At 36.5% G+C, this 22564-nt stretch overlaps 1 protein-coding gene across 2 annotated transcripts; it reads left to right on the top strand.

Annotated features, from left to right (window-relative positions):
- The first annotated feature begins 5162 nt into the window (after nucleotides 1–5162).
- Nucleotides 5163–21952, top strand: CCK (cholecystokinin). Of its 2 annotated transcripts, none has more exons than XM_063450644.1 (3): nucleotides 5163–5301; nucleotides 11954–12208; nucleotides 21061–21952. In XM_063450644.1, exons 2-3 carry the CDS (start codon nucleotides 11956–11958, stop codon nucleotides 21195–21197), a joined length of 390 nt encoding a protein of 129 aa, XP_063306714.1. In that variant the 5' UTR covers nucleotides 5163–5301; nucleotides 11954–11955; the 3' UTR covers nucleotides 21198–21952. The 2 variants fall into 2 exon arrangements, with proteins under 2 accessions (XP_063306714.1, XP_063306715.1); XM_063450645.1 differs by lacking the exon at nucleotides 5163–5301 and adding an exon at nucleotides 9141–9212.
- Nucleotides 21953–22564: the final 612 nt, after the last annotated feature.

The following is a 22564-nucleotide window of genomic DNA, read 5'->3' on the forward strand; positions in this document are numbered from 1 at the left end:
TGCAAGCTACTGTGCGACCAGATATGAGTGGCACTGTGCAGTGGCAGAGGTTGGCAGAGTACACGCGGTAGGCCTGACACACCCGCTTGAAGACAACTAACTGCTATTCAATCTATTACAGTGAAAAAAAATGTTTTGTTTTTAAATGCAAGCTTAAGCTATTGTGACACCAGATATGAGTGGTGGCACTGGGCAAGTGGGCACAGAATTCACTGTGAGCCTGACACAGAAGCTGGCAGGCAGGTAACTGCAATTACGGCTAACAGACATGCTGGTGGGCTGCTGGGTGAGGCTGGGAGGCGGAGCCGGAATATGACGTCATATTCCGGCTCCCAGCCTCACTCTGAGGCTGGCGAGGGAGCTGAGCAGACAGCTCAGGGGAAGTGCTCCCTCGCCGGCCAGCCGCCCGCCCGCCAGGCAGTGCCGCCCGATCACCCAGCAGCCACTGCCACCCGATCACCCAGCAGCCACTGGACCACCAGGGAGGAAGAGACACCCCCCCTCCCCAGCATTCCCAAAGGTAAGGAGGCTGGGGGGGGGGTTAAATTAAAAAAAAAAATGTGTTAAAAATTAATTTAAAAAAAAAGTGTTAGAAATAAATTTAAAAAAAGTGTTAAAAAAAATTTAAAAAAAATGTGTTAAAAATAAATTTAAAAAAGTGTTAAAAAAAATAAAAATGTGTTAAAAATAAATTTTAAAAAAAGGGTTAATGTGGGTGGGTGAGTGTGTGTCTGTGTCTGTTAGTGTGTGTGTCTGTTAGTGTGTGTCAGTGTTTGTGTCTGTTAGTGTGTGTGTGTGTGTGTGTCTGTTAGTGTGTCTGTTAGTGTGTGTGTGTCAGTGTGTGTGTCTGTTAGTGTTTGTGTCTGTTAGTGTGTGTGTGTGTCTGTTAGTGTGTGTGTCTGTGTCTGTTAGTGTGTGTTTGCCTGTGAGTGTGTATGTATGTTAGTTTGTGTCTGCTAGTGAGTGAGTGTGTTTGTCTGTTAGTGAGTGTGAGTGTGTCTGTTAGTGTGTGTGTGTGTTTCTGTTAGCGAGTGTGTGTGTGTGTATTTAGAATGCGGGGCGGGGGGAAAGGTTGGGTGGGGGTGGCGCGGGGGGAGGGGGGCGCCTGAGTTTTGTCCTGCCTAGGGCAGCACAAAACCAGGATACACCACTGCACTGCAGAATCGTATTCAGGTCTTTCTTCAAAAGGCTTCTGCTTCCGCGAAGGGAGTTTATGAAGCTCCTGGGTACCCTGACCTCTACTATAGACCTGGTCAGGTGGGCGCAATGGAATCTACGTCCGCTTCAACAGTATCTCCTGAGGAACTTCAGAACAAGCTCAGAGGACTGGGAAAGACAGATCCACATTCCTCTCGTCCTGAAAAGGAAGCTTCGTTGGTGGCTGAAAGAGGAAACCATTTCCAGAGGTTTTCCTTTGAAGGAAGTCGACTGGGTAGTCATCACGACAGATGCCAGTCAGTTTGGATGGGGAGCACATCTGGGAAATTTCTTCATCCAAGCAGAATGGACTCAGAGGGCTCAGTACCTGCCTTCGAATTCAGGCTGTTCTGAGGAAGATTTCCAGAGAACGTTGCAAAGGGATTGCAGTAATCCCCTTCTGGCCAAGACGTCCTTGGTTTCCTCTTCTGAAGAGGTTGGCGATGGAGGAACCTTGGGAGATTCCGGTCTCGGAAGATCTACTGACACAAGGCCCGGTGGTTCATCCAGAACCTTACAAGCTCAGGCTTTATGCATGGCTTTTGAAAGGCAATCCCTAATGAAACAAGACTTATCAGACCAGGTGGTTCATCCAGAACCTTACAAGCTCAGGCTTCATGCATGGCTTTTGAAAGGCAATCCCTAATGAAACAAGGCTTATCAGACCAGGTGGTCTCTTATGTTCCAGGAAGATCTCCACTTCAACTTACCACAGAATATGGGAAGCCTTTGCGGTATGGTTGAACTCATCTGTGCAGAACATGAGTCCTCCTACTGTCTCTCAAGTCTTAGGTTTCCTACAAGCGGGCCTGGAGAAGGGTCTTAGGCTTAACACCCTAAAAGTTCACTGCTCAGCTATCTCTGCTCTTTCTGGCATTCAGATCTTTTGCCTGCACTATATCTCACGATGAGTACTATATTTTATTCTATGTAAGAGTTTTATGTTGGGGGGGGGATCCTTTTCACGTTGTTCCTGTATTTTGGAAAATAAATACTTTTTGATACAGTATTACGCTATGCATCTCTCCCTGTCTCCGTTTTTTTAAAGGTATTTCAACTCATTTTCGAGTCCCTGCAAATCATTACGAAATTTGGACTTTTGTTCAGGACTTTGTTACAAGACAGAACATTTGGACACATTTTTATCTTCCTTCTTTTTTTGCTTTTTTCTTTTTTGTGACCTATATGATTTTTTATATATAATTTCTTTTCCATATTAATGCACCCTTTTTATTTTTAAAGGGGAATATCTACTTAGCGCTGAAACTCATATGCCAATTTCTTTCTGGCATTCAATGGGCACTTCATCCTATGGTGGTTCGTTTTTTCAAAGCCGTTTTACGTATTAGACCTCCTATCAGACAACTGGCGTCTCCTTGGAATTTGCCTCTGGTGCTGCAGGCTCTAACGGATCCTCCCTTCAAACCTATTGGGGACATACATATGCAGATCCTTTCTCAGAAGACACTATTATTGCTGGCTCTAGTCTCTGCCAGAAGAATGTCTGACATGAGGGCTTTATCAGCCGAGGAACCTTATATTTCATTCTTCGATGATAGGGTCGTTCTCCGCCCGAGACCTGATTTTCTTCCCAAGGTAGTTACATCTTTCCATCTCAATCAAGAAATTGTCTTGCCTGCCTATTTTCAGCATCCTTCTACCCCTGAAGAGTCAAGGTGTCATATGCTGGATCTTCTCAGATGTTGACTGATGTATATAGAGCGCTCTGCGTCTTGGAGGAAATCCTCTCAATTGTTCATTATACCTTGGGGTTCTCGCAAAGGTGAAGCCGCTTCAGTCTTCACTCTTCGTTCCTGGACAGTCTCTACTATTTCCAGGGCTTATAGAGCGAGAAAAGTTCCTGTCCCCAAAGACATCAGAGCTCATTCCACAAGGTCCATCGCTACTTCATGGGCTACAGAGTCAGGAGTTCCTGCAGAGAGCATCTGTAAGGCTGCCAATTGGTCATCTTTAAAGACCTTTGTGAAACTCTACAAAGTGGATATTGCTTCTCGCTCGGATTCAGAGTTTGGCCTGTCTGTCCTTAACTCTGCATAGCTGATTTATATATTAAACTATTTTTTGTAGCATGCATTTCCCTCCCTGTGTTATTATTGCTGGGGGAATCCCATATGTTAAATGCTGCCATGATTAGCCAGGAATAGGGAAAATGTATTCATACTTACCGTAATTTTCTTTTCCTGACTATTATTCATGGCAGCATTTGGTTTCCCACCCTCTCTTGGATTTTCTTCTTGTTACTTGACTGAGGTGTGATGCCTGATGGGGTTCCTATTATACCAGGGGAAGGTATGCTTAATTGTTTAATTGTTTGTGTTTCCTGTCCATTAGCTAAACCCATATGTTAAATGCTGCCATGAATAATAGCCAGGAAAAGAAATTACAGTAAGAATGAATATATTTTCCCTAATTGCAGTTTATAAAAAAACTGCAATAATTACACTTGCAGGGTTAAGGGTAGTGGGAGTTGGCACCCAGACCACTCCAATGGGCAAAAGTGGTCTTGGTGCCTGGAGTTATGTATTCCCCATATCACCTGGGTCAGGCTGCTTATTAATTCAATCTCCTACAAAAAAGTATATTACAACATTTATCAAGATGATGGTGCATGATGTGACCACTTGAATCAGCAGTTTACTCCAACCTTTCTCAATGTTCCTTCATCTTACTTATCATTTAAAGCAGATTAAGTGAAATGTTAGTAGTTAGTAGTTACTTGTATTTACACTAAAAGTAACTATTTCTATTAATAAATGTATTGCAATGATTCCTTATAAGAATTTACTCAGAAAAACAAAAAAATATCTTAAATATTAATACAGCAATATGGGCATGTCATTGGCATGACTTCCTTTTTTTCTAGATAGATAGATAGATAGATAGATAGATAGATAGATAGATAGATAGATAGATAGAGAGATAGATAGAAATGGCAGACTCTAGTTTTGTTTTCACTGAAACACGTTTTTCTTTTTAAATGGAGAAACATTGTACCACAAAGCTGGAGGTTGTTAGCAGCAGGTTAAATTTTCTATTACATGCTGCCAGCAGTAGAGAAGATTATAGTACCTCTTTATAGCTCACTAATAAGACCTCAGATCATTGCATTTATTCATTATGACCTTTGCAACAGTAGGTCAGAATTTTATTTCTAGAAATTCAAACTACCAAAATGTACTCAGAATATTGGTTCTAAGCGTCTTAGTTCTTAATAAAAGTAACGGGAGGAATAAGTAAGTCTTTGTGTCTTTAATATTTGTAAAGCTGCAGATAAGGGAGGCTACACGATGAACCTCCCAATACATTATTAGTTCCATAATGATTAGAAAGCAAGCATCTTTCAGATAAATATAAAAAAATAACAATTCACCTTGAAATCAATGCTCTCTTGTGTTGGTGATCAGCAGAAAGGCAGTTTTAGGTACTACATGAGATGTGAGACATATTTGGAAACATGAGAAATCTTAATATATTATTCCTTTTAATATACTAAATAATACATTGGCACATACCAAGGATACAATAATTGTCCTATTTGAGACAGTTACTGTGGATTCATGTGGAAATGAATATACATATTTAAAATAACAATTAAAAAATAAAACAAAAACAGATACACAAGTAAATTAACACTGTCACTGTCACTGATCTCGGTTTCAGCATCTTGTTGTTTTGGTTTGCAAATAGAGAACTGTGGGGAAAAAGTTAATATCAATAACACAGAAAAAAAAAACACGAGTGGGCACCCACGTAAATAAGAGTGAGCTGTTTCCCACTCCCTGCGTAAACCCTATGAACTAATTCATAGTTCCTCCTCTGGAAGATCTATCCTATATGTTGATCTGTCATCACGATAATACTATAATACTCCCTCCTCACCCTTTGTATTTGGAAGTGAGTGAGGTATTCTGACGCACTCCTTCATAGTTTGGGGTATTTTTTCCCAGCCTTGCGTCACCCTGCCTCTTGGTAATATTATAAATATCCCTCCTACAGAGCTGCTGATTTCAGAGTGGGTCTGATCATTGTGACACCCAGAGGCACAGTGTTACCCCTAGCACAGCCGGAGTAAAAGAGGAACAGGTAAGGACTGAGGATTCTATATATATTCTGAAATGATGATCAGTGAATACTAGTTGGAGAGGGGCATGTTTAATAGGGCACAGCGTTTACGCTCGGGTACATTGCTTATGCTCAATTTGTTACATACAGGATGAGCAGTAATCTTTAGCAACAGACTGTAGTTCAGAAGACAGGAGTCAGCACCTTGGACAGCGCACGGTATCTCGTGTGTTCCCATGTATTCATCCTGACTTGTTCAACCAAATAATAATGTATCGAATCCTGTGAGCTCAAAAGTTAAAGCTGTGGGTTCTAGTGAAGTGCACTGAGATTAGCACTAACATGCTTGAAAGACACAGCAGCTATTAGCATCCAGATACAATGTTAATGCCCTTTAATTGTTACAAAAATCTACATTACGCACACAGTGTGATTGGTTAGTTTGTTTTCATTGACTGCCACTGACCTGGGGACTTTTAAACTTTATTCTGATGATCTGCTAATGGACTGATAACAGACACCTGCTAATGACGATCATGTAAATCGATGAGCAGGCATGGACTTGGAGCAATGGGCTGGCTTGTGTAGGAGTGAGATTGATTAGGATTTAAAGGGATTATATATGCCAAAGCTCTGTAGATAATAATGTCATGTTTAGACATGGGATTTAATCTGTCTCCCATTGAAATCAAACTACTCACACTAAGGGATTTGGTCCAGGTCAGTTAATACAATAAGGCAAAAGAGTGGTACACTGGGTAACTGCGGAGTGTTTATTGCTCCCGGCGAAATGTCAAAGTTTGGTCAAATATAAGTCAGTGTAGGCATGTTGCGGATCCCTTTTCACATCATGCTCAGACAGCCAAAGATCGCTATCACTGCCCTGGGAGGGTTATATTATGTGTTCCTGACAAATGATGCAATGAGAATTTCTGTTGTTATAGTTACTGCAATGATCAGTACACTAATAATGTGAAAACAAGTATAAGGACTGTGTAGAGGGCATTTGTAGACTCTGTCAGAAACAGGAGAGTTAGTTACACTTAAGTAGTATAATATATTACACAGGAATGAGTTGTGTACATAAAGTACGGAGCAAACCTGTACATGCCCTCTCAATGTTTAGCTGGCTAATTGCAAGTAAAGTGTAGCCAGCTTTTCAAGGAGTTTTCTAAATACAAGGAATCTTCTTCCTTTTATTCAACCAAAATGACAATCTGTTGACAATCCCAGACTATATATTTTTTAGAAAACTTATACAACTATCCATACACACAGTCTAACACACACACATACACACAGTCACATAGACACACAAACACACACAACTATACATACTCTCAGAGACAAACATTCACGCACACAGTCTTTCACACACAATCACACAAACACACACAAATACACAAACCATTCCTTACCATCTAGCCCACTGAAACAAAACCGTCGATCTGTGCATGCTGAACCAGTGGGGTTCTATGAAGACGTGTTTGAGAACCCCTGTTTTATTGTACCAGTGCGTTATAATAAAGGAGCACAGTACTTCGATCTATGAGAAGGAGGGGGACATGTAAAGTATTAGAAGTAAGAACACGGTGAGGGGGAGAGAGGAAGAAAGAGAGAGAGAGAGAGAGAGAGAGAGAGAGAGAGAGAGAGAGAGAGAGAGAGAGAGAGAGAGAGAGAGCATGGGGAATACATGGAGACGAAGAGAAGGAAGAGAGAGTGGGGAGAAAGAATGTCTACAAGTCAGAAAAGAGTCGAGAGAGGAAACAGAGGGGAGAGCTTAGAATAAATAAAATGTTACGAAAAAATAAAAAAATGTCCCTATTAAATACTAGAGATATTGACAGTATATCGTGCTACATACAAAGAGACACGGATAACAGAGCCCAACACTCATCGGCTCTTGTTTGTTTGGGGCTGAAATAATCCTAATCACAAACTAAATTAGTAATCTGTAAGGATTTCTGCTGTACACATGGTGCAGGAGGGGTATTACAGATACACCTAGGCTATCATTAGCTGTGTGCAAGCTATGCCTATACTAAGTATAACATACCTGAAGACTTTTTATTCTGCATATTTTATTTATTTCCAGCAACGCAACACAATTATTCTATTTCAAATATCAAAAACATACACTATTTTAAACATTGCAAACATGCGATTCTGGAAAACTTTCTAAAGTTATTATATGTATTCTTTCGTTCTTTCTTTCTTTCTTTCTTTCTTTCTCTCTTTCTTCCCCTACATATGTCCATTTATCCCCCCCTTACCCCATTTTCTTCATATAACCCTCTCCTCCACACCTCACCAGACCCAACACAATCACATCTACAACACTCACACATCTGTAACACTCAAATATGTGTTTATTTTCTTAACGTTGTGTTGACTTTACCTCTGAACATGCATTAAAGCCATTCATTGACATGACATACATACAAGCTGTTAGCCCCTTGTCCACTTAATCTGACACATCACCAGGAGGGAGATATGGGCTATCTATTGTAATGATTTCAAAAGGGAGAAACATGCTATTATTTATCCTACTTTATAATCCCTGCTTTTATTCCCAATTAGGACACACACAGTTTCTAGGTTGCGAGCCTAATTCGTTTAAATAAAATAGCAACTAACAAAGGATTTGCCTAATTTGCTGAGACCCACTGAACTGCAGTAAAGACACAGTGGGCTTTGCCCCATAGGGTTTTAAAGGAGCAATATTCATGAAACGCTGCATGTTAATTTCATGACTAAATAGATCAGACCCTTTATTATTTATTATATGTATGCATACATTACTTTTCAGTTTTAAGGGTTATGGCTAATTAAATTGTGTTTATAAGTGCATACACACACAAAAAGACACAACATAAACACAAACATGCACAAAGGTATGTATACATTTAGGCACGTACAAACATATACACATATATGCATTCACAGATGCAAAAACAAGCGCATACTTAAAAATCAGTATATATAAACACATACACAAACAGGCATGCAATCCATACGAACATAACATATTTATGAACATGTATTTATAAACAGGAAAACGTGGTATTTATATAGCGCGTACAAACCCCATCCACACACAAATAGAGGTATTATTACAAATGCTCTATGTTTTGTGTTGTTTTCGTGTGTTCATCTCTGTTCTTGTTCCATTGTGTTGCATGAAACAGTTTTCACTTTTTACGAAAATTATGGTATATTGGTGGTTTATTGGTGGGGGGAAACATCCCTGATTGGTAATGTGCGATCCAACTACAATACAGGAGGAGTGTAATATAAACATGGAATAAATTGCTTATTAAAATATCCGGGTATCTTTCAATATGTAGGGATACATTCTTTCACTAATCAAGAATTGCAGAAGTAATTAGTAGGAATTTAGAACGTAACGTATTTACTTACATAGAACAACAATAACAACTGAGAGGGGGATAACAAGACAGGAGAAGGGACAGCGATAGGAAAAACAAGAGGGATGTACGAGAAAGACAGAGCGAGGAAGAATTGGAGGTAAAAGAGTGTAAGTCAGTCCAGAGGTATGGGCTGACAGAACTGATGTAGATCAGCCATGACAAGTCTTTTCCTGGGTTTTTGGCTGCAGAAGGCAAACCAATAAAGCAATATGTTGTAAGACCTTAGGGGCAGTGAATTAGGAATGTAGTGGAGAAGATAGGTTTATATGCCAATTGCAGGGGGTAGCTCCTCACTCCATTTCGCCTGCAGTGAAATTAATTTATTATGACCTGATGGCATCCAGTTGAGCATGGCAATACCTTGTTTGCGTCAGCCTGTGCAAACATATGACAGTAAGGGCTAGTATAAAAGCTCTATCACAGCTACCTGGAGTACAGTATCTCCTCTGTAGCACTGCCCATTCCTGCTACTCTATTGGAAAAGCAGAGCAGATAAGAAAGGTAAGCTTGCAGCATCCCTCTACTGAGCAACCTGCTCCTGTGTCTATGTAGCCCTGCTCTATCAGAAAAGGTAGCATTGCATAGAAATCCATCCTGTTTGTAATTTATATCTTGTTCTACGTGCAATATGGAGAGTTTTATTTTTTTAAGATTTTTTTTTTCTACAAATGAAAATAATAAAAAGTGTAGGTCCTATGGGAGATTTGAACTCACCATTGTATTTAACTGATTGGAATCGTCAGTGTAGTTTGTATCCGTATGGTAATGTGCTATTTGCTATATGTTTATATTACTAGTTGAATCTATATTTTTCCCGATTAGCCATTTATTACTAGGGGAAGAGACCATGAAAAGTCACCTTTCCGGCACTGAAGGAGTTAAATGAGTTTATATAGTGGGGGAGTAGAGTAAGGGAGAAAGAGTGATATCACAGATCCAGTTGAATTGGAACTGATGTCCTACAGTCAGCGTGTGTTCGAATTGAATTCGAACGTTTGAAAATGTAGAATCAGGTAGCAAATAAGTAAGAATGATCTTTCTTTTTATTCAGGATACAAGTGTGAGCAAACCCATGTTAGAGAGGGAAGACAAATCACCTTTCTAGACACTGTATGCTGTCTGATGTTTTACTTTTAGGAAACCCATTTTGGGATGCCTCACTTAAGGACACAGCTTCTGATATAAAAAGAAACCATGATGGAAAATCCCCCCCCCCCCCCCCCCCCCATGTGTCTTTAAGGGGAGCTGAAGTGTTTGGAGTGTTAAATTATTTTCTTCCCTCCCTAGTCTCCACTAGGGTCCACCAACATCTACCTTCCATTATGGGGTTTACCTAGGATCAATGTGGGTGGAGGAATGCCCCAAATATAGATGCATGGGACACCTCTGGCATAGTTTATGTCTCTGTATAAAATGTTTCATACATTAATACCCATGAAGGGTGTACATTTGCACTGATAAATATGCAGTCATTTTGAGCATCTTGATAAGACTTAGTGCCTCTATTTAGATCACAATCATTTAACATAATGAAGCTCAGTATACCAGGTTCAGATAGAAAATAGCCAATAAAAAGTGTAGGCTGTACTAGTGCTATGCTCCCATTACTCTCAGCCAGCCACCTGCTAAGTCTAGATTATTTACAAACACACCTTTGGCCTACCTGTTGTTACAACTCTAAATCAGCACACACAAAAAAAAGCAAGGTGTATATTTTATGTGTAAGGATTACAGCCAGAATATCTACCATTCCCTTCCAACAATTGTCAAGTTTTGAGTGTGTGAAAGTTGTAATGCAAAAAATGTGCTTCAGTTTGTTGACACTGCAACCTGGTACTGGAAAGAGCCAAATATTGAATTGGTTGTTATCAGTAACTACTATTAATAAATAATATGTTTGACTAATCAATTTCACAAAAACTCAGTTGGATGTTTGGTTTTGCTGACATGTAAAATATGGGTCAAGCTAGATCTGCTGTGTTTTGTAAATTGATGAAAACATCTTTATTTTTGCCAAGTTATTGTTTTCTGAATGTTTTTACCCTGAGGCATGTTGTAGGAAGTTGATAGCACACATCACATATATATTGCAGTTTACAATGCATCCTCATTTAACATTAGTAATGTAAGGAAAAATACCCACATTTCACATATTGAACTTTCCATAAATACATTGTTGTAGGATTTGTTTGTCTGTTGACATCTCTGTAGATACCTTTGGACACTACAACAAAGCAATCATTGATTACAGGATCTATTTATTAAAGTCAGTATTCATTATAAACTTATGGAAAATTCAATTTGTTAAAATTGGGTCCATCGGAAAAAATTACTCTTTTCTACAATGGGTATAGCTGTCCAGCTACCAACCAAGTAAATGCATGGATTCATATTCTGATAGCAAAACAAGTGATAGATTTCAAAGTTGGATGGTCTTAACAGTGCTGCTATTATCCACCATTACCATTACTGATTGATCAATTATTACAATCTCAATAATATCTATTACATGTTGAGTAGGCGTAATGTTTTAATAATGACTCTAAGTAGCTGTCATAAAAATGACACATAAGAATATTCAACTCTAGATTTCAATCGGGTATGTTCTATTTGATAGTTACGCTTCTTGGTTAGATCATGCTTTTATCCTATTTTATTTTTTACTTTTGATTAACATTGAACTATCTTTTTGGCTCCATGCTGATCTAGTAATTGTCTACGACAATGAAAAATAAAATTGTATTTTTGATTGGATAATCACTATGTATTGTTTTCTTTCTTTTTTTTTTAAGCAAGTTTGCTAAGTGTTTAAGCAGATATAAAGACATGGATGTGAAGTTAGAACATTGAATGGATGGATAGATGGATGATGGATAGATAGGTAGATAGATTGATAGATAGATAGATAGATAGATAGATAGATCATCTACGATTTGCTCTGGGGTTAATATGGACACACAATTAAAGAAGTACAGTGCTATCTAAATGTTTAATGTTTAAAAAAAAATTGTAAAAAGGTTTTAAAAATCCAGTAGGCTGGTTTTCCGGTTTTAACAACACACCAAACTCAAGCCACACTACATATCTATATATTTTTAAAGCTTAGACACAGCACAGTTCTTAAAGGTATGAAAAGGTTGTCCCCACATGACCATGACAATGCCTTCTCACCATTTAAACAAATTGCTAAAGTATATTCTCCGTGAGAAGATGATGTTTTTACAATAATTTTTTTTCCTCAGCTATGTACAGTGGGATGTGCATCTGTTTATTACTTGCTGTGCTCTCAACGAGCTCAATAGGACAGCAAACTACAGGCACTGTCAATGAAGACCCAGGGGCTCCAGAAATAGAGCAGCAGAGTCTACTGCAGCACCCAAGGCATATCCGTGCATCCTCTACTGGCCAACTAAAGACCTTTCAGCGCATAGACGGAAATGGAGATCAAAAGGCTAATTTTGGAGCAATGTTGGCCAAATATCTGCAGCAAAGAAAAGGTTAGCTTTTTCATATCAAGGAGCTCACTGTTTTTAAAATTAATCTGTCAAATAATAGTATGAGTAGATCAGTATTTAGATTATGTTTGATTGTTTTTTTAATGTAGTACCTAAAATGATTGTGGTAAAATACACTTTTTTTTATATAGGTTTTATTTGTTAAAAAAAAGATTCCATCAAGAATTAAAAATGTCTATCATGACTAAACATAGAAATATAGAGACATAGAATGTGACGGCATATAAGAACCATTCAGTCCTTCTAGTCTGCCCAATTTTCTAAATACTTTCATTAGTCCCTGGCCTTATCTTATATTTAGGATAGCTTTCACGCATTGGTTCCTACTATTCATCCAACCAGAAAGGGGTTAATTAGAGCTATCCACAGATTAACAGGTTGTCAATACCTTATAAGCTCTTGTTGGGCTGAATATCCGGCATTGCCAAAAAGGCACCAATATCTCTTTAAAAAAAATGCTGAATTTATTTAAAACAACCTGTTTGGGCAGATAATACTACACCTTTTGTTCTGCTTAAAGTGAAATTTCTTGTTTTTTTAAGTCTCGCTATGCGATCTCTGGTTCTGCAAACAAACCTATTAAAGGACAGGTCACTAGAGAGCCTTTTATATAACGGTTTTGTACAATGGTGTATCACTTCTGACACACCATTTCTAAAGTAAACATGTTTAACTTTTCTAGACTGACTATATAGGCAAGAACCCCTTATTCGTTTTGTATACCACCTCTGTACTTTTGTCACTTCCATGATATCCTTCATTAAAATTGAAGCCCAAATATGTCAGCAAGGTGGGGTATTACTATAGATTCATATAGAGGCAAATTTAGTTTACATCAAACATATTAGTACCCCTCTTTGCACATGACAGTCCTTTAATGACCCTTGTAGTTATTGACTAACATTGCACATGGTTGCCTTGTCTGCTGCCTATAATTATTGCTAAGTACTTTTCAGTTTTCATTATCCCCAGCTCAATCAATTTATGGCTTATATTGCTTGTTTAATAGTCATCTCAAAATGCACATAACTATATTGAATCTCACCTGACTCTTGTCTAATGATTCCTTTTGAATAAAAATAAATGTTGGTTATGATAGATTACTATATTTTATTGTAATGTATATTATTTTTATCATCTGCAAATAGGGAGCTATTTTTTTGCTTGTCTGTTCCTCTCTTTTATTCACAACTTTCTAAAATGATGATAGCTGTTCTGAAATGCCAGAGGTTGGTAAGTCATGTGAATATGGCATTTGAAGCAGTTAAGGTGGACACTTGTCCAATAATAATTGAGAAAAAAAAAGAAAAAGGTCAATCAAGTGCAGTCACATGAGTCCATGTGGTCAATCTTTAATTTCCCTATGACAAAATGGCTGACCCCCTTGAATATTACAAGCCTGTAGGGTGTGTAGTCTGCATTTGACTATACAAAAGTTTGTAATTACTACTGGCTTTTTTCAAATACTCAACCTGTGGCCAATTGCCCATGAATATCATTGATAGTACACACATAAAATAAACATTAGATTATTTATTATATAACAATAGTGTCCTTAAATTGCATTTATGTTATATTTACCCTACACACATATCAATCGCCACTTTCTTTAAGCTGAACACATTTGTATCTAAGCAGACTGACATCGCTAACACATTGCTTCCATAAAGCCTACTTTAAAGAGAGAATTATGGACTAAACATGTGTTCTGCAGATAGGGCTGATGGCACCCTAGGGTGAATGAAGAAACCAGGGCCATCTTTAAGAGCAATATGTAGGGTTGTAGAATTTGTTATAAAGGAATTTGAGCTCAAAATAAAGTGACAGAGGGAAGGAATTATAGGCAAGACATAGGAGAGGTGATACTGTTAGAAACTCAGGAATAGAATGTGAATGGCAGAAAAAAAAGATGATGCAGGATGAAAGGGTAAAATGGGTAGACATTAATAGTAGGGCAGAGAGAGAAAATATTACTGGGAAGTTTATGGCGTAAAACAAGACCATGAGAAAGAGGGGAAACCAGGACATTGAAAAGATAAAAGAAGAGAGGAAGGGAAGAGAGAACACTTGATAATGGATAAGAGACAAGGAAACAAATTGTGAGAGAAAACACCAGATGAGAAGTAATCAGAAGACGGAAGAAAGGAAATAAAGAGACCCATGGGAGAGCATGGGATGAAAGAGCATATGAGGAAAAGGACAGTCAAGGAGAAAGGGGGAAGTCAAAGAGTTATATAGAGGGGCAGTAATGGATGGGAGAATAGAGTTACTGACAAAAAAAAGGACACTGATGCACAAAAGGAAAGGTGATCATAAGATAAAGCTGAGCAAGAGGCTAAAGAAAAAGTGACTAGATAATGGCGAAAAAAAAAAAAAGAAAAATGTAGAGAGTCAAGAAAACCTATGAGAGACGGGGAGAACAGTTGTATACTTGTATTTCCAAACATTTTAAGATCCTCTTTGAGCCAGTTCAAATAAAACATAAAAACAAACTGTTCCTTTGTAAATTATTGTAGTGTTAGTTTGTTTTCAGGTTCTTTGAAAAGTTTGGTTTGTATCAGCTGCAAAATTAACATTTCCCCAAATGATTGTAATGAAATAATCAATATGCATTATTTTGGTTTTCCCACATTTTTTCCAATTGGTATTTTGTGAAAGTAAATTAATTTTACCATTGATGGCATACATATGGTAACGGCCAACAGTTTTTCACAGGAAACATCGAAAAACAATCACCACCACAGGTCCAGAGTTGAATGTTTTTTTCTCTGATTGTTATTATCTGTGAACAATGGAGAGTGAATGAGATAATGTAGCAGTATGGCGTATGTGAAAACCGCACTGCAGAGATCATCAGTGGGGTGAAACCATTGTATATGGGAGAACTATACAAGAGTAAATAAAATACAAACATGAAAACATAATGTGACATCCTTAGACATACTGCCAAACATATATACAATAAAGGTGACAGAGGGGTAATTACTATGTATAGAAACCTATGTACTGACTCTAAGGTTTATGTTTTTACTTTAAACTCATGATTTTAAAGAAAAAGAGTTCAGAGCTTTCCTTTCATGATGTTCCCCGATTTAATAGCACTACAACCTAACAATTATTGCTTCTCTTGATATATTATTCTTAAGACTTCCAGTGCATGAGTTGGAATATTATCAAACATTAGTAAGTCTACTAAATGTATTTGATTTCCAACAGATTGACATGTGGCAGTGTATCTTGCAACATATTTTTATGGCATAATTTTTAAGGCATAATACAATCTACTTGTTATTAAAGAAACACTTCAGAAATCATTAGAGCAAGATTGTATCTGATAAAAATACATTATACACTAGCATGTGCATTAGAGTTAAGAGAAGCATTTCATTGGAAAATAAGGTTGCGAATCATTCATACACAGGAAAGAATTGACAGATGTCACTCAATATTGAAGAATTAGCCACCAGCACCTGCCTAGGGATTTATTTTAAACAATCAACGTTAATATAATACACAGGATTTTAAGGAAGTAGTTGTTATATATAAAGAACTGCTATTTTTTAAGGTCTTGTGAAATGTGTTAGGTGTGAATATTCAAATGTTGAGGTCTCTTCTGGACCAACTAAGTCCTCAATTTAATATTGCTAGGTAAGCTTTCAAAATAATTGAATATTTTAGCTAAATGTTTATAATGGTTTTTTTTCAACATTTTAAAACATCAAAAATGTATCATGTATAAACAATATATCAATATATCACATTTTATGAAAATATTAAAAAATGTAAATATTTTACACGTTATTAAATAATTTTAAAAGTTTAGCTAAAAATATGAATTCATTTGGAAGGCATATACAACAGTATTAAATCAAGGCCTAAGTTGATCCATCTTGACTGTCATTTTCACACTTCTGGACACTTTCTTTAGGAAACTTAGTCCGGATCCCTGACATTTTACAAACACAAAACATGATACAGGTGAAAAGTTTGCAGATGATAAAGTTTTGTTCCTTTTTTCCATTTTCTATATTTATTGTAACACTGCCCTACATGTTTGGCTGCACATTTAGTTTGGGATTGAGTCAATTATGACTTAGGCCTCAATTTAATAAACTTTCCAAATGATTCAATAATGTTAGAAAAACTTTTCAAATTATTTATCTACAGAAGTCATCATACATGTCTACATGAATTCCTCTGTAGATAAATCATTTGGCAAGTCTTTCAAACAGTATTGAATCATTTGGAAAGCTCATTAAATCGAGATCTTAATGAGACCTATTCACTAAAGTGTGATTTATCAGAATTTCAGACTAATATAAAAGAGATTTTAAAATTTAAGACTAAAATAGCTAAATTGGAAAAATTCAGTCACCCATTTTTTCAACTATTTTGGTCTATAAATTGAAATTCACATTGAATTTACTTTGAAATTATGACATTTCATGCCGAATAATTTTGCTCTTTTGTTTCCATTATTTCATGCTTTTTTGCATTTAAATTATAATTTACCCAATTAGAGTAAAATATATTAGATAGTGTAGAGTTGTAATTTTTCTTAATGTACATACTTCTAGAAGATTTTTCTTCTGGTGGCCTCTATGAATAAATTACATTTAACATTAAATTATGTTCCCGCAATATTCATGAAAAAACATACCAAAAGAAGCAAACACAGCTAAGAAAAGACACAGAATGCTTTGCAATAATCATATCACAGAACTAGTGAGGATTTTTAATGAATACAGTAATTGCTTTGGTGCATTAACACTTTCAATATGTATGATTAATTGGAATTATTGTGTCTGAATATTTAGAGTAATATGTGATTAAAAGAGCAAGTGAAGGATAGTATTGCAGTAAGATGGTGTTAAAAAATAATGTATATAGACTATGCTTGCACACCGCTGAAAAGGATTGTTTATCTGAATCACTTAGTCCGAAAATAACATTTCGCCATGTGGCGCCTCAGTTCATCTGAATATCATCCAAGCAATAATTGTATGCAATGTGCAGGAATTTTTGAATTGCAGATTCCCAAAAATGCCACCATAATGTAATAATGATTATAGTCTATAGAGGCATCTTGCAGTTTGCCTTCACCTACATGGCTGCTAGAAACCAGCATTGTACATTTTAGCTATAAAGACTTCTATACAGAATGGGGGCAGCATATACAATTACTTAGGATGGAGACTAAATAAAGCCCTAAAAGCAGGAGGAATGTTAGTTTCTCTGCCTCGAGTATGCAGTTTTCAATATCGATGAAATACTTGTGAAATGTCATAGGTCATGTATATGGAAACTATGAGGAAATAATTTGCTAAACAGCAAATAGTAAATGAATTAAAAACAAACTTCAAAATTGGAGCTAAACTAGCCAAGCTGTGATTCAGGTATTTGCACATACATTTTGAAATTAGGTTCCCAAGTCACTAGAATTCAATGTTTACTGAATAATCCCTTAATGGAAACTTGCTCAGATGATTGCTGGTGAAGTGTACATGTTCTAAGCAAATATTTTATTGTGTCCTCGTGAAGTTGCATTGGCAATTAATTGGAATGCACCTTTTTGTCAATCGTGCAAACTAGTAAATGCTAACTGTTGGATGGTATCAGTAGCATGCGGATGTTACAGAAAAACTCAAAGGACCACAGCTACTTCACAGCTGCTTCAGCATGTTGTAGTGGTTATGGTACCAGGAGTGTGTTGGCACCGACAGAATGTAAGTAGACAAACATGTTCTAAGAGTTTCACTTCTTATTTGAGGGTTATCATGTGAAGCTCTCTGCCTCTCAGGAGAAGGGTTTAGGTCATATGTTGAGAGCAAACAGCTGGTGCACTCATCCAATGAACTGGCAATGAATTGCAGGAATTAGCTCAAAAAAGCTAATGAATGCTCTTGGCAGTAGGGAGGGAAGAGGCAAGGTGCTGCACATGGTGTACCACTGGTATGAAGTTAAATCATTAAAAAAAAGTTTGAATACTTACATTGGTGGGGTGGTGGGGTGCCAGGGCACATCTGGTGCTGTAACCACTCCAGAGCACGGTGGTGGGTATTGTGCTTCAAGTGTTCCTATAAAGACTAGGGTGGAATATGGAAACCTATCAGTATTTCTTAGCCACAATTATTTTACTGATTGTTTGTATTTACGATGTCCATGGTAAAGAATCTCACCAGTATATCATGGATGTTCTGAAAGTCAAGGAAGTCAAAAAACCTAAAGAGTGTTTATTTCTTAAGAAAAATATCTAAAAATGTATTTCTCGTTTGAAATGTACATAACCCTAGTGAAATTATATACAAAAGCATTTGATGACAAATAAGCCTTACTGTTACTTTCAATGCTGTTGCTTTCAAAGCTCAATATAACATAAAAAGCTTTGAAAGCAACAGCATTGAAAGTAACAGTAAGGTTTATTTGTCATCACATGCTTTTTTAATAGTAATACTTAAGGGGATAGTTTATTGAAGAGTAAATTGTAGTAAGTTAATAAGCCATAATGAAAAAAGTGGCTAAAATATTCAAGTTCATTTTACCATTAAAAATACATGTATTTTTATTCTTAATGTGTTCTTTTATTGCTTTAGGTTATACCCCATACAATAAAAAAAAAAAATTTAAAAAAAAAATGTAAAATGCTTTTAAACTTACCTATAATGCAGCATGACAGTCTTCTCTTTACAGAAGATATATTGGTCCAATCTCAAAAAGAAGCATTAGGAACAAGTGGCACATGCACATCAATTACCCTACTCCACCAAACTGATGCTTCTCATGGAGAAGCAATGACACTCTATGAGAAGCACTGGGAACATTGGAAACATGAAAACCCTTAATTGTTGTAGGCCTTAAGTAGAAAGTACAAGTATAGCAAAACAAAGGATCAGTGCTAAAAAAAACACACACAAAGAAAAATGTTTTAAAGGCAGCACACCAAAAGGAATAAAGTTCCCTCACAAACCCTAAACAGTTATGGATACAGAAAGAAAGAATGGGAGAAAGGTAGCACCAATAAAAAAATAATATATATAAAATGTAACATTGTATATAAAATAAAATACAAAAGTCCACATAAAAAGTCCAATCAGATTGAGATAAAATACCACTTGTAGGGGAACAGCCAAATCTTGATAGAGGTAGATGTCTTATATTGAGTTTAGGGTCTTCTACGGCTCGGAATCCAAACGTGCATATATAGGAAAAACAGAAAAAAAGGATCAAATGGTACAGTGTATTCCAGAGATTAGTATTGTGCAAATTACAAATGAGACCTACTCACATTTACCAGAGCTAAGGCAAGCTCTGGTATAAACAGCGTATGTCACAGAAAGGGGAAAAATCCTTCTTGACTTCATAATGGCTATCAGATTTCTCCCTAAGTATACCTTGCCCAATAACATTTACATATCACATAAGCACCTATTAAATCATTAAAAGTGATTTTTATTTGAAATGCTGTACTATGTTCACAAATGTGCAGCTGATCATCATTTGTATTCCTACCTTGTTTTCTTCGGATCCCCTAATGAGGGGGCCAGAATACTGGTGAATAATGGTGCATTTAAATTAAAAATGAATTTCAAATACGATATGCTTCCTGCTTTTATACTAAGACATGACTAATAAATTAGCAATTAAGTCAGCATTATATTTCTTCATGCATATCTTTTATAAAATGGTTTGGACAGTATGTGATCTGCATGAACAATAGATCAGTATGGGAGAGTTTTTACATTTACAGGACAGTTCAGGCATAAATGTAGAAAGTTTACACTAAAGTCCAATGCCTGATAACTTTAACAGTTACAATGTCTCAAAGCAACCAAGATGGGATACTGTGGTATTTCTAGTTGTAAAAGTATGACAAACATTTAGAGAACACATTACAATCCAACATTGCTGGATATGGGAACTGAGTTTTTAGATTGTCAAAAATTCCCATTTTTGGGCAGTAAAAACTAGGTATTTTCTCAATTTTCAGAATGAAAGTTAGGGAAACACTCAGTTGACTATAATTGTTTTTTTGTTTGTTTGTTTTACAATTTCACAAACCTTCTCTAAGCCAAGGTAGACGGCTGTTTAATTCTTACTGAAACATTATAACCAGAGTTTTAATGGAGGAAATCAGAAACCTGTCTTTGGAAACGTTTTTTAGTGGCCCATCAACATTTGTGGCACAGATTAAAATTCTCATGAAAACCAGTGGCACTGAAATTTTGTTTGCAATTTGACAATTTGTTCTGAAATACTTTGTAAACTGGAGCTAAATGCCATAATAGTTTTAAAGGAACGTACCAAGCACCTCAAGCACTACACCACACGGTAGTGGTTTTGGTGCCCATTGTACCATTCTAGAAGTCAAAACCCCAAGTAAGAAGTCAAACATCATACAAAGAACTCTGTAAAGTTTAAGCAAAAGTGCAAGTAAAAATAATTTTTGAGGAGTTTGCTGTTGTATGTGAATCATCAGTTATATAATTAAAATACTTACTATAAGATGTAAGTCCCCGTCAGAGTATGTAAAAATAGTCTCATGCAATAAAAAAAATCATTCAAAACAGAAACTGCTTTCTTTTTATTAGGGCTGTTATATACTACTGTGTACTGAGTACTTTATAGTTTGCATTAAAATACAGTAAATAGCAAATGCAATGTATAATGTATCCATAAAATAGGTACCGGTATGTTTAACTTTTTATCAGCCTCCATATTTGTATATTATGCACACCAATGTAATCTTTTCAGTAAGAATTTTTGAGTTTATAATAATCACTGTTCTAACATCAAATATTCATATTAATAATAGCTGTGTGTTTTTGTTATTGTAGCTGGTCCCTCTGGAAGATACGCTGTTCTGCCAAATAGAGGCATCATTGACCCTACCCATCGGATAAACGACAGAGACTACATGGGCTGGATGGATTTCGGGCGGCGCAGTGCTGAAGAATACGAATACTCTTCTTAAGTCATCCAAACCTTTCACATCACATACTCACATTTCTGTACAGATAAAATAAATTAATTTGTTGTCTTTACAAATCAGTGTTTAAAATATATATTTATTATGTACTTGTTGTAAATTTGTTTGTAAGACACAATATACATATGCAGAATTTTCCAGAAAACATTCTCTCTCTTTTTTGGGGGGCTCTCACCGCATGTTGTTAATATACAATATTAAAAAGATTTAATTTAGCACCGTTTGTCAACACAAGTTGCTGGGAATTACAGAAAACAACACATATTCTACTCAATACAAGAGCACATATTTGCCATCTGTTGTCTGCAAACACGTTTGCAATAAAGTGTAAAATATTTTATCCTAGTTCCCTAAATGCTAGTTGTAAGATGACCCTTGAAATACACGCTATATGATTAGTACTCACAAAATCATATTTTAATTAAAAACTTGGTTTACAACACATATATACTGTACTGTACATTTCACATTGCATAAAATTATATGCTCAGGGCCATTACAGTAATTAATGTTTTATGTCACTGTTTCTTATTTCCCATATTCTTCTTAAAACAATTAATCTAGTTTCAAGTATATACTATTGGTGGCATACATGGAACTGTATGTTAGAGATTAACAATTAACTAAATAAGTACATGAAAACATAATGTACTTTTTTTGTAGCAAATATGTATGAATTCAAGTAATAATGCAACATATAGAACCACTGGCACACCAAGGCATTACTGATCGAATCTAGATTCTAGGAACTTCTTATAAGATAATTATAGGACTGACTGAAATACTGTGGCTCACACTTATGGTGGTATGGTGGTATGGTGGTCAAATGGATGGGGTATCCTGGATTAGTCTTTAATTTAATGTATAGAGATTGATTACCCCTATTTTGGGGCCTGTGGAAGGTCCTCCTGGAACACCTAAGCTCTCAATCAGATTCCATATCTTTCAGTGCACCAGATAATCTAAACGACCCCCCTCCCCCCCCCCCCCCCTCCCGACAACCTATAAGCCAGGATCTGGTGGACCTCTTCTTCTTTTGCTCTATCTGTAATGGTAAATTTGGGAGAGCTGCATTGAGCAATGAATTATGATCACATTCCAATGTGTTTGATAATGTTAGTGATCCAGAAAGGGCCAATATCATGATGGCATATTTCTTTGAAAAATAAGAAAAGTGAGGATGACCAATAAAATGTCATACTTTGTTGCTGTCAGTACATATGTAGGATTATAAGGGGGACCTGAAAAGGATGTTAGGGATAGGGAGATGTGGAAATATTGGAATTACCTATGTAGTGTCACAGCCTCAACATTACCTGTGTTACTGGATTTATACAATAAAGGTCAGGAAG

The sequence above is a fragment of the Pelobates fuscus genome, chromosome 4 (genome assembly GCF_036172605.1).
Source record: "Pelobates fuscus isolate aPelFus1 chromosome 4, aPelFus1.pri, whole genome shotgun sequence".
Lineage (NCBI taxonomy): Eukaryota > Metazoa > Chordata > Amphibia > Anura > Pelobatidae > Pelobates > Pelobates fuscus.